Source organism: Gouania willdenowi, chromosome 11, assembly GCF_900634775.1.
Source record: "Gouania willdenowi chromosome 11, fGouWil2.1, whole genome shotgun sequence".
NCBI classification, from domain to species: Eukaryota; Metazoa; Chordata; class Actinopteri; order Blenniiformes; family Gobiesocidae; genus Gouania; species Gouania willdenowi.
The window spans coordinates 5,449,927-5,464,128 of record NC_041054.1 but is presented as its reverse complement, the minus strand read 5'-3'; the positions used below and the strand labels follow the sequence as shown (position 1 = coordinate 5,464,128).

The window sequence follows — 14,202 nt, the reverse complement described above, 5'->3', positions numbered from 1 at the left end:
AACACTTCAATTTTCTTTGATAGTTAATAATAATAATAATAATAATAATAATAATAATACAACATTTTATTTAGTGGCACCTTTCAAGGTAGCCAAGGTCATCATACAAACTCCAACAATAAAAACATCCATTAAATACATTATATTGTAAATTACAAAAATGAAAATATGGTGCAGTAGCTAAAAGGGAAAATTCAAGTTGAAAAGATGGCTTTTAAGTTTTAATTTAAAAAGTGAGTCAGCATCACGGCGTTAATGTCTACAGGTTTCCTCAGAGAGATCTGATGAGGGTGTGTGTGTGTGTGTGTGTGTCCTCCCACTGTTCTAACTACATTCTATTTCTAGAAATGAATAAGAAATTATTCCCCACAGCATCAAAAAAAACAGCGACTATTGACACATCTTTTAACATTGCATCTTCTGATAGTCCCTAAATATAAAGTTTAAACTCCTTATTAAAACATAAATCATCATTCATCCACCTTCTTACCCTGATCAGGGGCCTCATTTATAAAACATTGATTAGAATCAACACTAAAAGTGAAAATGCGTAAAAAATGCACAAAAAAAAAAAAATCTGATTTATAAAACAATGTGTAGCTCACCTACAAGCACTGCTGACCAATGGGGTTCTACAATGGTTCATGGCAGAAGTGACAAGGAAAAGGAATTTCAGAAGAGAAAGAGAAAGTCCAGAAAAAAAGAGGATTCATTTGGTGTTTATGGAGTAAATAGATGAAAACACGCTTATTTACAACGGTCGTCACTGCAATGTAAAATGTGACAGAGGTGAAAAGAAGGGTCTGAGACACAGCGTTGTTTTCTTAAAATGAATTATGGCAATAAGTATTATTGACTGAAATGGAGAAATTTGTGCAAAACATTTTAAAACTTACCTTTCAAAATGAAAGCTCAGCTGCTGGACAATAAGATTAATGACATTTCTTTGAACTTTAAAAACTCCAACTTGGTTATTCTGTTGACCATTCATGTTTTAAATGTAAAGAAATGTTTAGTCGTAGACTCTGGCGCCCCTTTGTGGAAACAAGGGGAATTACAGGGACTGGAATATATTTACATTTCAAATCCAGATGTATTTTTAAATTTTAAATCAAATGGTTCAGTTGTGCATGATATTTATGATCAAGACTCACTGATGGTGATTCAGAGTGATGCTGGGTGGGTGAGGTGTGTTGGGTTTACCCGGGTGAGCTCAGATTCAGACACTGAGCGGTGTGGGGGTGAGCGGCGGTGGTGGTACATGGGGGGGCTGATGTCTCTGTAACCCGGGCTGTCGTCGTCCAGCAGCGGGGGCGACCCGTCCACCGACTGCTCGTCGTCCTCCAGGTGTGACATCATATCCTCCTGGTACACGTGGTGCTCCATGCCATTCTGGCTCAGGTTGCAGTGAACAGCTGTAAGAAAAACAGACAGTGTTTAGATAAGAAAAGATGACTATGGATTTGGATTTTTTTCACTATAAATTGTTAATTTAGTCTTTCCGGGTCCTAAAGTCAGAGGTGTAAAGAGTACTGATATTTCCTACTCAAGTAGAAGTACTGTTACTTGATTTCAATTGTACTCATACAATTAAATGTAAGTCATTCATTAAATACTCAAGTACAAGTAAAAAGTAGCTCAATTAAATAGTATTCAAAGTGAAAGTTAATAGATATATTAAACCCCCACAATAAACATGTGTCAAACTCATGGCCAGGAGGCAAAATCCAGCCTTTTGGAGCATCGACTTCACCCGCAGGAGAAAGTAAAAATTACAGAAAATTTTAATCAAATGTGTAAATTGTGTAAATAAAACACTCCTTGTGGTTATATTGCACAAATAGTCATTTTCAATGTTAAACTGTTGAAAAAAAAAAAAAACTTAAAATTCTTACAAAATCCTCAAATTTTTCTCAAATTATTATACAATATTTTCCTTATTTAAATTGAAATTGCCACACAATCTTAGAAATGTAAAGTGAATATCCTCCTGTTGCTTGAATATGGTTGGTTTCTTACATATTTTGTATTTTATGAATGCGTAGAAGCGCAAACTAGGGCCCAATAATGCTTAAATTAATTGTACCCATAAATCCAACTCAATTACAATAACGTGAGTATTTCTCTGCCTAAAGTCTTGCTTTTTAGTCCTGGAGAGCCTCAGTCCAGCATGTGTTCGATGCTTCCCTGGCTCAGGATGGGCATCAGGTGGAGTCATGATGGCACCATCATTGTATTCTAGACACGTCTAAAACATGCAGGATATAGGTTCTCTATGACCCAACATGCACAGGCAGGACAATTCCACTAGATGGCAGCAGATAGTGGTCATTGGAAGCAAGAAGAAGTGCCTGTTTTACACATTGTTGACCATGTCAGACTCCCTGTTACAACGATAATTGGTGCACTTCATAATAATAATAATAATAATGGCTTTACCTACAATTTCTGGCAGGCATATTTACTTATATTATATGCTTTTTAATGATTAATGCTGCATTGCTGTATTATTTTATCATTGTAATTCTGCACAATTCTACCTTTGTATACATGTACGCCCCTACTCGGTTTACATCTAAAAACTAATACCTGCAATGTGTACTGTACTATTCCTGTACAATGTATATAATTGTTTGATATCTTCTCTGCAGGAAATCATCATCAATAGGACACTGACAGCTGTATATGCCATTGAATTTAACAAACTTCTAATAGTGAACTAAAGTTAGGTCACAGGCTTTAAGATAGCAGGTGACGCATAGCAGATGCACACGTTTCTTTTAAAACAGAAAAATAGACGTGTAGTAATAGATTAGCTTAGAATTGAACATGTTTTAACTGGGAAGTTCAAAGGGCATCTTTTACTATTTTAAAAGCAGCTTAAAAGAGATTGTCCTTCATCTACCAGTGTTACATGTGCTATTCTTGTATTACCAATCAATCATACACCCACCCCGTACAAACCCTGTCCACCACACACAGACACACAAAATAAAATAAGGACTATGGCACATGGCTGGGCACAGAAGATCTAGGTAAGGAGATGTCACAAGGAGCCATCTGCACCAGGAGCACGACACAGACAGTGGGCACAGGGCGCCTACACAGAGCCCCCCAGTCCAGCAAAACAGCTCAAGCTGTTCACCATTAGTGAGGTCCATGAGACAGAACCACTGCAGCCATGACCCATCATAGCCCCTAGTGCAGAGGAAACACTGGTATAGTAGTCCTAAAGCATAACAAAACAACATAAAAGAACAATCCTAAAACTATAAAAACATCATAAAAGAACAATCCTAAAACAATAAAAACATCATAAAAGAACAATCCTAAAATATAACAAAACATCATAAAAGAACAATCCTAAAACTATAAAATCATAAAAGAAAAATTCTAAAATGATAAAAACATCATAAAAGAACAGTCCTAAAACATAGCAAAACAACATAAAAGAACAATCCTAAAACTATAAAAACAACAAAAGGTAACAATAAAAAGATGAGATAACAATCCTATAAATAAAACAGTTGTAGGCAAGTGGCCTCAGGTTGAAATTTCAACCAGTCCATAGAGCTGAAATGGACAACTGTTACCACAGCGGGGGCAACAAAAATCTGATCATCTGATCCGAGGACCAAATTATCAACATTCATGTCAATATTTAGAATAATGATAAATAATGAATGATTTTTTTTTTTTCTTCTTTTTTGTTGTCTGTATGGTTTTGTCATTTTGTGATATTTTGAGTTATTGTGTTTGTTATTACTTTGTATTCTTGTTGCCATTTTATGTATTTGTCATTTTCTGAATTTTTGCCCATGTCTGCCATAGAGTGTATCCTAATATCTATCCATAGATATTATTTAAGTAAGAAAGGATATGCCTATTTAAAGCTTTGTCACGATTTCAAACATTTCATTTTTGGGTTTTAAACCTTTAACCCGTTAGGCAACAATTTAGAAAATAGAACCGACAGCAAAACACACACTTAGCACCAAAGAAAAAAATCCATGTCAAAAGAAAAACATGTATTATGTTGTACAACAGCCTCTTATATCTCACTGTGTCCTGTATAAAGTATCTTCTCTTGGCGTCAGACTCAGACACTATTTTAGTCTCATCAGCAGCGACGCAGCCACAGAAGCGACAGCGAGCACACAGAGTTCCTACGTGTTGCTGAAATCAACCATGTGTCATCATAGCAACGCTAATAATGAAACAATGGAGCCAGAAACAGGCCAAGTTGTTCTAGGTTGTTTGTTTGAATAGCTTGTTATTGAACGTCTTTGCTATCACTGATGAACTAAGTGGTATACAGACAGAGATGGAGCTGAAATGGACTGAGCTAAGCTGTCACTTCACATTAAGTGTGATCTCAGCTGTTGTTAGTCCTGTCTGTCTCTTTCACTTTAGAGCAAAAATAACCTTCAAACAGTGAATCAGAAAAAGCCTGTTTTTAAACCCAAACCCTGCTCACAACAATGACCTCAACAACAATGAGAAATATCTAATTTCTAAAGGTTTTAACGGGACAACTGTTGGTTATAACATTCTCATCATGGTCAGTCATCTCATGAAAGTCGGGTGAGATTAGTAGAAATATAAATACATAATTACTACATTTTCTTTATAAATGTTAAAGCTGCTGAATACAATAATTGTTTCATATGATAAACAGTGAAGGCCTGAGAAAAATAAATTAAAAAAATCAAAGATTATTTGCTCACAAAAACAGATGTATAAAGTATAAATTGCCAATCAAAAATGTGTTTTCATCTCGACTGTAAACACTCTCTTATTGACCTTGTTGGAAAAGTTTAGCACATTGCATTCTGGGATGTGTAGACACATCAAAGTGTTTTTACTTCATTCTACAGTGACATAAGCAACTTGTGGCCCATGGTCTAATATTTTGCAGCTTCCAAAACAAACAGTTATTCCACAAACACACCAAACGCCAAGAAAAATACACTAAATTAATCAAAAACACAGAAAATGGACATCAAACCAAAAAAAATTACTCAAAAAAAAAAAAAAAAAAAACATGCTTTAAAAATACACAAAATGATTCTAATACCAAAAAAAAAACTATGGAGAGGGGAAACAATGTTAGCTCATCTAAGCTAAAGCTTTTTGTGTTTTTGTTTACAAAATTGTCAAAAGTATATTTCTATCACTAATGAGATTTAATGGTAAGAACATGGCTATAGAGGTTTATTAATACATAAACAATTTCTTTTTGCAAGCAAATGTGTGCAGTGTTACATCACCATGACTAGAAATGTTTAGATAGAAGTTTCATTTCTTTTTAAGATGACAATTTTTAAGAAAAATAAAAATATCTCAGCATCAGAATAAAGGCAGTGGTATCAAGTCCTTTGTTTAATAGTTTATGAAAGTTTCGGGCTTTCTTGATTTATTTTTGACATTTTCAATCTTCATGAGGGAAAAAAACAAAGCGTGAGGCAGATTTCAAACAAAGCGGACTTGAAATGCGCTGCACGATGCGCTGCTGGTTCCTTTTCTTCCCAGCGACTGCATTCATGACTGGAGGAGAAATGAATTAAACATCTTCCGCTGACAGCGTTTGAATTGTGGTTCAGGCAGACAGAGGGGAAGGATGGATGGATGGATGGATGGATGGATGGATGGATGGTAGAACACAAAGAGGTAAACTGCAGTAAAGTTATTGTTATTTTGAGGTGTGGGCAGTGGGGTAAACTGAGGTTGTGGTGTTTTTGGGGTTGTTTTTTTTTTTTTTAAGACAGCAACAGTTACTATAAATAGCAACATTAGATTCTCCCGACATGGAGAAAAGCAAGAGAAAAGATGATGGAGCAAGTCTGCCTCTATTCTCTCACTCCAATAATATTAATATTTTCATTGATTAAGAATTAGACGATAAATCAGCTGTAAAATACATTACAATTATTATCTAAGACAGTGGTCTCCAACCTTTTCAAGCATAAGATCCCTGGACTCCACGTTGGTGACGGCAAGATCTACCCAATGAAGTGTGAAGGAAAAAAAAATGATTATACTTCCATTTTCATGCTTTTTATTCAGGCTAACTTTATTTTAATTACATGAAATGCTTTGGTCCAACATTCAAAATGCCAACTGTAACTAGCATATTGAACAGGCCGTATCATTTGATCCTATTGGTCAATGTAATGTGCCTGTGTATGCTGAAAAAATACAAGGACTGAACATTAATCAGCAATAATTTATGTTATAATATTTTTAATTTTTTTGCCGATTATTATACAAGTTAACAAAAATAAGCCAGTGCGGGACAGGAAGTAGTAGATAGACACAAAATGAAAAATCCCAAAATAAAATACTATGTGTTCAAGTGGAAAACACCGACCTTCCGGGACCTCCAACGGGCCCATTTTGGACTCTATCCAAAAACCGAGCACATATTCGGACTCGGGAATAAAACCTGTCCGCTGATACATTTTCGAAAAAATTAACACTTTTTTTCTGCAATAAAATTGTGATTTTTGGCTCTAGCGGACGCAATTTCGACTCTACTCAATAACCAAGCATATACGGACTCAGGGTGACCCAACCTTTCTGTTGATACCATGGTTGGCCCAATCTGAGCACTTTTAAAATCATCTTTCACATGTAAATATTACATTTAGCCATCAAAAATACTGAGATATTAAAAAAAGGCCATATGGCCCAGCCCTACCACCAAGTCCCATTCCTTGCATTGTTTGAAACTGTAATTGTCAATCTAAAAAAATCCTGATTCTGATTCAGTGCAAACATGGCAGACAAAGCTGTGATGTTTGGAACCATCTTATTAATAACCAAGTAAAATTTGAAACATCAAGACTGCATCGAAATCAAATTGTGATGAATCTATTCTGAATCGTATCAATCGAAATAGAATTGATTCAGGAAATTGGCCAAGACACCCAGCTTTATTGAAATTAATAAATAAAGTAGTGGCTCATGCTTACATTAATCACTTTCTCTCTGGCTAACTCAATGACTTCATAAAAAAACCACCAGTAACTCCTAACGTTGGGACAAAAGGTCAGCTAGAAAACTATGGGACAGTTCAAACCCTGCACTTATCATCAACTCCTTTTTCCACTGACTTCCTGGATGTTTAGCAAAATGTTGGAGCCAAAAACATTCATCTGTGTGCCAGACAGGAAGGACGTGGGTGCTTTCATTGAGAAGCAAACATGCCAACAGAGGCTCAGTGAGCTTGAAGGAGTGATTAGATCAGCAAAAGTGTTTAGAATGACATTTGAATCATCCCTGCAGCTGTTACACTGTTTATAACATAACGTCCGCGGCGAGGCTGAATCAGAAATCAGTGCTCGTCACTCGTCACATGGCCAGTAAACAAGGTTTGTAAATTAACTCGTGGAATGAATGCGTATTTGCAGCAACAATTGGCTTCCTCCATCTGCTGTTTTTCATACGCGTTATTACTGTGCACGCATCCATGTACAGAAATCTAAGAGCACATCTTTAACGCTGCATGTGTGAGGAGCAGGTTGTAAAAACTAGTTAGCGCTCTATACAGTGAATGATTAGGCGTGACTCTTTGCTCTGCGACGTGAAGGCGGATATGATTTAATCCTTCATGCTTAGTGAAGTGTCAATTAGGAAGAGTCTGAAGTGAAGAGAGACACAAGGTCAGACTCACGTCGTCTGCATTTAAAGCACAGGGCGTAACGGCTGCTTGAAAAGACAATTCACGTGTTCCTATGACAAGCAGTTTTAACATTTAATCAGTGGGGCTTATTAGTTGCAATTTTAATTTTCACAAGTGGGAATTACATTTCGACATGTCAAAATGTATTTTTGACATGTCGAAATGTTAATTTCAGATATCTGGAATACAATTTTGACATGTTAGAAATATATTTTCACATATAGTGAAGTTAAAACTTATTTACAGATATCAGTCCTTTTTCATATGTAAGAATAACAGTTATAGATATCTAGAATTAAATTCCCACATGTTAAAAAACAATTGTAACTAGTGAAAATGTATTTTCCCATTATAGATATCATCATCGCATTCTGGATATGTGGGACATATCAGATTAAATGTCAAGCCTTTTGACATTCATACGGATATGTGGATATGATTGGTTGATTTTATAATCGACCCGCCTAACTTATTCAACAAATGCCGGTCACTGCTCCCTGAAGTGAAGCGGAAGTTATTAATAAAATTAAATGTAAATGCTTTGTCATTAAACAGACATATGATACACAGCTGTGTGCAGTCAGACGGAACTGTGTGCCATAAACGCCTCGAACGTCAACCTAACGAGACATTCAGAGACAGACGTCTGTGGATCAGGGAAATGTCAGGATCGATGCAACAGGCGTCTGTATGAACAAAAATGTTGGCGTTACCGCTCTGTAATAACTATGTCTGACTCTAATTAAACACATTAAACATTCAGTCACAAGCAGAGACACCGTGTCAGCATCAAACGCTTCCTGCTCCTTCCTGCTCGTAAGCTCCTCCTCCTCCGTCGTTGGCTTTCATGCGTGCTCGGCAAGCCATTTTAACATTTAATCGGATATATTATTTTAACTAGGAGAAAGTCTCTTTTTTAATATCTGTAATTCAATTCTGACTTCCGGTGGTTATAAAAGGAATCGTAGATATCTAAAATAAATGTGATACTAGTAATAATATTTTAGATATCTGAAATGCAATTCCACATATCTGAAATCATATTCTCACGAGTTACAATCTCAAGCTGACATATCAGTAACTCAATTCTGACTAGTAAGAATTGAGTTACTGATATCTACAATTCAATTTATATCTGAAATGTAAGTGCAATTGTAGATAAACAATTACAATTGCAACAAGTCAAAATTATATTTTGGATATGTGGCCTTGGAATTGTAACATGTCGAAATTAAATTGTAGCTATCTGAAATTAAATTTGAAAGCAAGTCAATGGGACATTTCGACTAGTTTTAATGAAGTTTGAGATCTACAATGGCATTGTTGATATCTACAATTAATAGTGTAACTAGTGAGAATATAATTGTAGATATCAACAATTAGAATTGCAACTAGTCAAAATTACATTATGGATATGTGGACTAGGAATTTCAACATGTCAAAATTGATTTATAGATATCTAAAATTACAAGTGCCGCTGCTCTACTTATTAAATGTTAAAATGACTCACCATAGTGTTCCAGGCTTTTTACAAGTTATTAATTGAAAAATGTACATGTCATATTTAGGGCTGGGAGAAGCTCGGTTAGATGGATAACTGAGTGCGACCTTCCCGTAAACAAGCCACACTACAGAACTCACTCACACGTGCTGTCCCTTACGGGAGAAAAAAGGCAAGGGTGGAACATATTGTGCAGCTCTTTGCTAATAATTATGTCAAAGTGTAATTTTTCATTCGCAAATTTAACCCAGAATTGTCTTTACGGTCAAACTTTATTTGAGATAAAATTATCGAGATTTATTGTATATCGTCATTTTGAGAAAAAAAAAAAAAACATTGTCAATGTAATTGTGAGACCAAATTAACCACTAACGTAAATTTTGAAAATCTATCAAAATACAAATACAAACAGGCATGCACATGACAATACATCAAGGCCACCAAAGTTCATTTTCATTTATCTTGCGATTAATCAATTGATTAAAAAGTATCTAATATTATTTGTACAAAGACAATTTGATGAAATAAAACTATTTCTATTGCACTTTTCAAACAAAGTGCTTTTCCATGGCCTCTAGTTTTCCGTGATTATGGATAATGAATAGAATTTACATTTACATGTGATTTCCCCCTTTGGCTAAATGTCTGGCTAAATGTGCAAAGAGATGGTAAAAGTCGTGCCACAGAATTTCACGATAGGAATAACTTGACTTTTTTTTAAATGAAAATAGTACTAATAGGACACAGAATAAACCCTTTCTGATGTCTAGCAAGTAGCAAATGGACGAACATGGACTAAAACGTTAAGTAGAATTGGGCAGCAGGGATGGAAGAACATGCCAGTTATAATAAATGATCAATAGTTTGAAACAAAAATCCAGGGTCATGATGATAGGCTGAGGTATGCTTTGTAAAATATTGTTCTCGAGTCCTATACAGCTCGATCATAGCTGGACAGGGAGGAGATTGTTTTTGCATTTGTTTACCAAAAAAATAAATAAATAAATAAATAAATAAAAAATAAATTACCTTATACTTTTCCATATTATTATTCAATTTTAGTTAATAATTATTTTAAATTATTTTACACAGCACTATAACCAAATTTATTTGAGGAGATTTCCAGGTTTTCTAGTTTTCTCGTTAACTTTGTGAAAACGGAATAAGCAAAGCAGTAAAGTAAGGCTGTGTCAGCTGTGGGCTAAATGGTTATGTAGGTCAGCTCAACTTTACCTGATTCAGCATCAAACATTGCTAAAACTGTGGGAAATTGGGGATTACTTCTCCCCTAAAGGATCCGTGAGCCACAAATACATCTGGTGTTTAGAGTTTTTGACGCAACATTAAACATTTATGAGGTGGACGTGCAGCCTGAAGCGCCGGTTATGCTGGGTAACGCAACAGAACAGGATATTCAAAGGGCTGATCCAGTGAGGCGATTAGACGTAGAGGTGAGAGTAATATTATAATAAACGTCTACCATCATTATTAAGTCTGGGTTTTTACTAGTGATTAAGACTTATGGTTTGCTTTTATTTTTTTTTAATTCCTATTGAGTTCAAATTTGAAAAAGGTAATTCCCAGAGTCTTTTTATCATTTCCAAAAATATTGTACATCATTATCATTTGCTGTCTTCTATTTATTTTTCTTCTTATGTTGGTGCAATATATTTACAATTAATCCCTAAAACAGTAAGCAAAAGCTGAGCAACGTAAAAAAACAGGGCATTGGGGTGCCAGGCTACATTTTCCAAATCCTGAACATAACTACTTCACCTCTGTACAGATGTTTGTATCTACACTAGCCCACCAAACACCCCTATTTACATGACTTTGTTTAGTCCCTCGTGTTTCCTGAAACCCGGAAGTGCTCCTGGCAATATGGTGGCAAGTTAGCTGGCTAACAAGCAACCAAACACACAAAAGCACTCGTTCAGTGCATACTTTAGAGAACGCCCAATTTCATGTGTGTAAAAGCTGCAGATGGCATAACAAATACTTGAACTTTCGTTGTAGGTTAATGTCAGAACTCTTCTCAAACCAGATTTGACAGCCATTATTACAAAAACGACAGTAGGAATGACTTTCAAAGATGGTGGACATTCAACATGGTTTTTTAACTCAAACCTGGATCAGGATCCAGATCTTGACCAAACTGTATCTTGTGATAGACTTTAGTAGAATGAAAATATCCTGGCGATATCTTCAAATTTCAACATGCTGCCAAATCCACATTCCGGATCGGATCCGTACGGAACTCCAAATTTTGATAGAGGTCACAACCCAACATCAATCCACCAAATTTGAATGAGATCAAAACTTATTTAAACTGTATAGGAATTTTTCAAAGTCAAAAATCGGCTTTCCAATGTTAATTAAAAAAAAAAAAGAGTCAGCAATCTGGATCGGATCCGAATCTTGTTTGGTCAGATGTTGCGTGTCATAGCCTTACATCATCCTGCAAAATCTTGAAAGAATCACTGAAGATCTGACGGTAGTAAAACCAAAGGTGTTTTACTACCTGTTCTTTTTAGTTTTTTCAAACAAGGAAATACAATTTAATCTGATGCTTCTGGTGCATATAGTGCATCTGTGTCCCCTCCGCCTCCGTTACAACACAGAGGGGTTCCCCAATGATCCTCCAGCCTTTTGTCTGTGAGGCTGAGCTCCGGCGTCACGTTTACCTCCATACTGAGATTACAAAACTAACCATAACCCAATCCAATAAACAAATAACGTGTCCGTTCACTTTGAAAAAAAAATAAATAAAAAATTATTATTATTGTTTTTGCAAGAATTCATTTTCCGCGAGTGCGCATGTGCATATACAATCTCAGTACAATGCAAACTCAGTACATGACACCGGTGCGCCCTGTTGAACAGACACTAATCCTATGGACAGTGATACACATTTTCTCCTCTGCTTCTATGTCTCACCATTACCTTTTCACCTCAGTCACAGTCTGACGCTCTGAGGCAACGCAACACGATCTGCCTTTCTATTATTCGTAATGTTCACTGTGTCACCTAATTACGTTCTCCTGCTTGTGTCCAACAATTAATACCTACACCTCGCATTGAGTGAAATTTGTTTGATTTGCTCGTTTTCCCCCTCGGCCCACCGTGAAATTCATATCCGTGAACAACTTTCGACTTGATTGTGATTTAAAACGGAAACAGACGTGGGACGAGCGTTCGCCCTCGTTTACAAGTTTTAGAGTTTTTTGCGTAAGCACTTCCTGGTTTTTAATCGTACGCCAGCTGAAGTGTGCTTACCTCGGCAAACTTTTGTAAATGAGGCCTCAGGTGTTGATCGTGAAAGACGAAGTGAAATGACCCATTTTGCAGCAGAGACACTGATGCTAAATTTAACCGCTGCACTTTTTGGCACGTCGTCAAGCTTCCATTGGAGGCAGGTAGACTCTAATGTACTCAGCTTCAAAGACAGACGGTGAGAGAGTGACTGAAATAGACTTTCCCAATTTAGAGCTGAGTAATGTTGATTAATATTTGATGAGAGACACACTTTTAACTCAACACAAAGAAAGAAAGAAAAAGTCACGGCTGAAAAAGAGGAAGGTTTATCACTACATTGGAGGAGGTGTATTCATACCCTGCACTTCAATATTAAACCTACATTCTAAACAACTTTTCTTCCCTTCTCACAAACAATTGCACAATTACTCAAACAAACTCGCCGCTCAAATTTGACAGTTTGCCGCTAAAATACAGGTTGTTGATGAATGGTCATGTGACTTGAACTTTGGAAAAGTTTTGCACATTGCATTGTGGGATTTGGATTCACATTAAAAAAAAAAGCTAAACTGAAAAAGTTTCTTAAGGTGTTTCTACTTTATTCTTGACGTGATTTCTTGACCTCACTTTTGTTCTGCTTATTTGATTGTTTCCCTTGTGTACAGTGGAAGGATGTCCCGATACAACTGAGGGCGGAGACAAAAACAACAACACAATATTGTCCACTGCTCAAAGTTAAGAGGCCACAGGACAAAACACACAACATGACGTTGTACTTTGAAGAAACCGGAAATACACGACATCATCATCATTATGCGCTGCTTCGAATACAAGAATAACTTTTAAAGGTTAAGATATATCATCGTTTCATTTAACTATGTATTTAGTAAACAAAATCTTAACTTTTAAAAAATAAAAGGAAAGAACAGCTTTTTAACGTACTTCATGTGCACTTCCGGTTCTTTTTAAATAAAAAGCCATGTCGTCTTTCCCGGCCGTTGAGTCTGACGACTTTTATTTTGAAGCCTGAGGCCATTTTATTTGTTCATTTGACGACAGTTCATCTGACGGAAGTTTTGCTGAGACATGAGAGATATTGTTTGGTCTGGCAAACGATTGAGGTTTCCCCGATACCTAATAATACCTCACTCTGAGACCTGAGGATGTCCTAAAATGTACACCGTACATGTGATATAGGGTCTGTGGAAACCACATCATCAACAGCTGCCATTGTTTTGTAAAGAAATGTCCCTTGGCTGTGTTTCAGGGGTCAAACTGGCATCGGTAGCGGATACGAACCACTTTTGGATGACTTACAGCTACAGTTTGAAAAAAATTCATGTGGCTAAGCAGCTTAAATAAGGATTGAGTTAAATCTTGAAAAAATTTGGAGTTCTGTCAAAAAGTATACTGCTCAAATCTGGCCAAAACTAGCATGTCAAACATGATTGGATTACTATTGGAGTGGAGTTAATATGCAATACTAAATTAATAATATAAAATGCATTACTGGTAAATTGGCCAAATATTGACTGCATTCACCTGAGTCCTCTGTCTGTTTCTGCTCCATCATCATCATCATCAGCCCTGCAGCTGTAATCTGTCAGCCGCAGACTTCATCCACATGTTGCCAACTCACCCCCACTTGACCGAATAGGTTGCAAAACTTGCCCGAAAAGCACAAAGGTTGTCATTTGGGAGAGCAAAGAGGGGCTTCTGAAAAGCTGCAAGTGCTTGACAAGGGTGTAATCAGCCCTGAATG

The 14,202-nt window shown here is 36.3% G+C and overlaps 1 protein-coding gene across 1 annotated transcript in view; it reads right to left on the bottom strand.

The window, feature by feature from the left end:
• samd12 (sterile alpha motif domain containing 12) overlaps positions 1-14,202 on the bottom strand; it is a 112,545-nt gene that overhangs the window by 92,140 nt on the left and 6,203 nt on the right. The window contains exon 2 of the mRNA XM_028460573.1: positions 1,204-1,415. Within this exon, the coding sequence (XP_028316374.1) occupies positions 1,204-1,415 (212 nt within the window). The remainder of the gene's footprint in view (positions 1-1,203; positions 1,416-14,202) is intronic.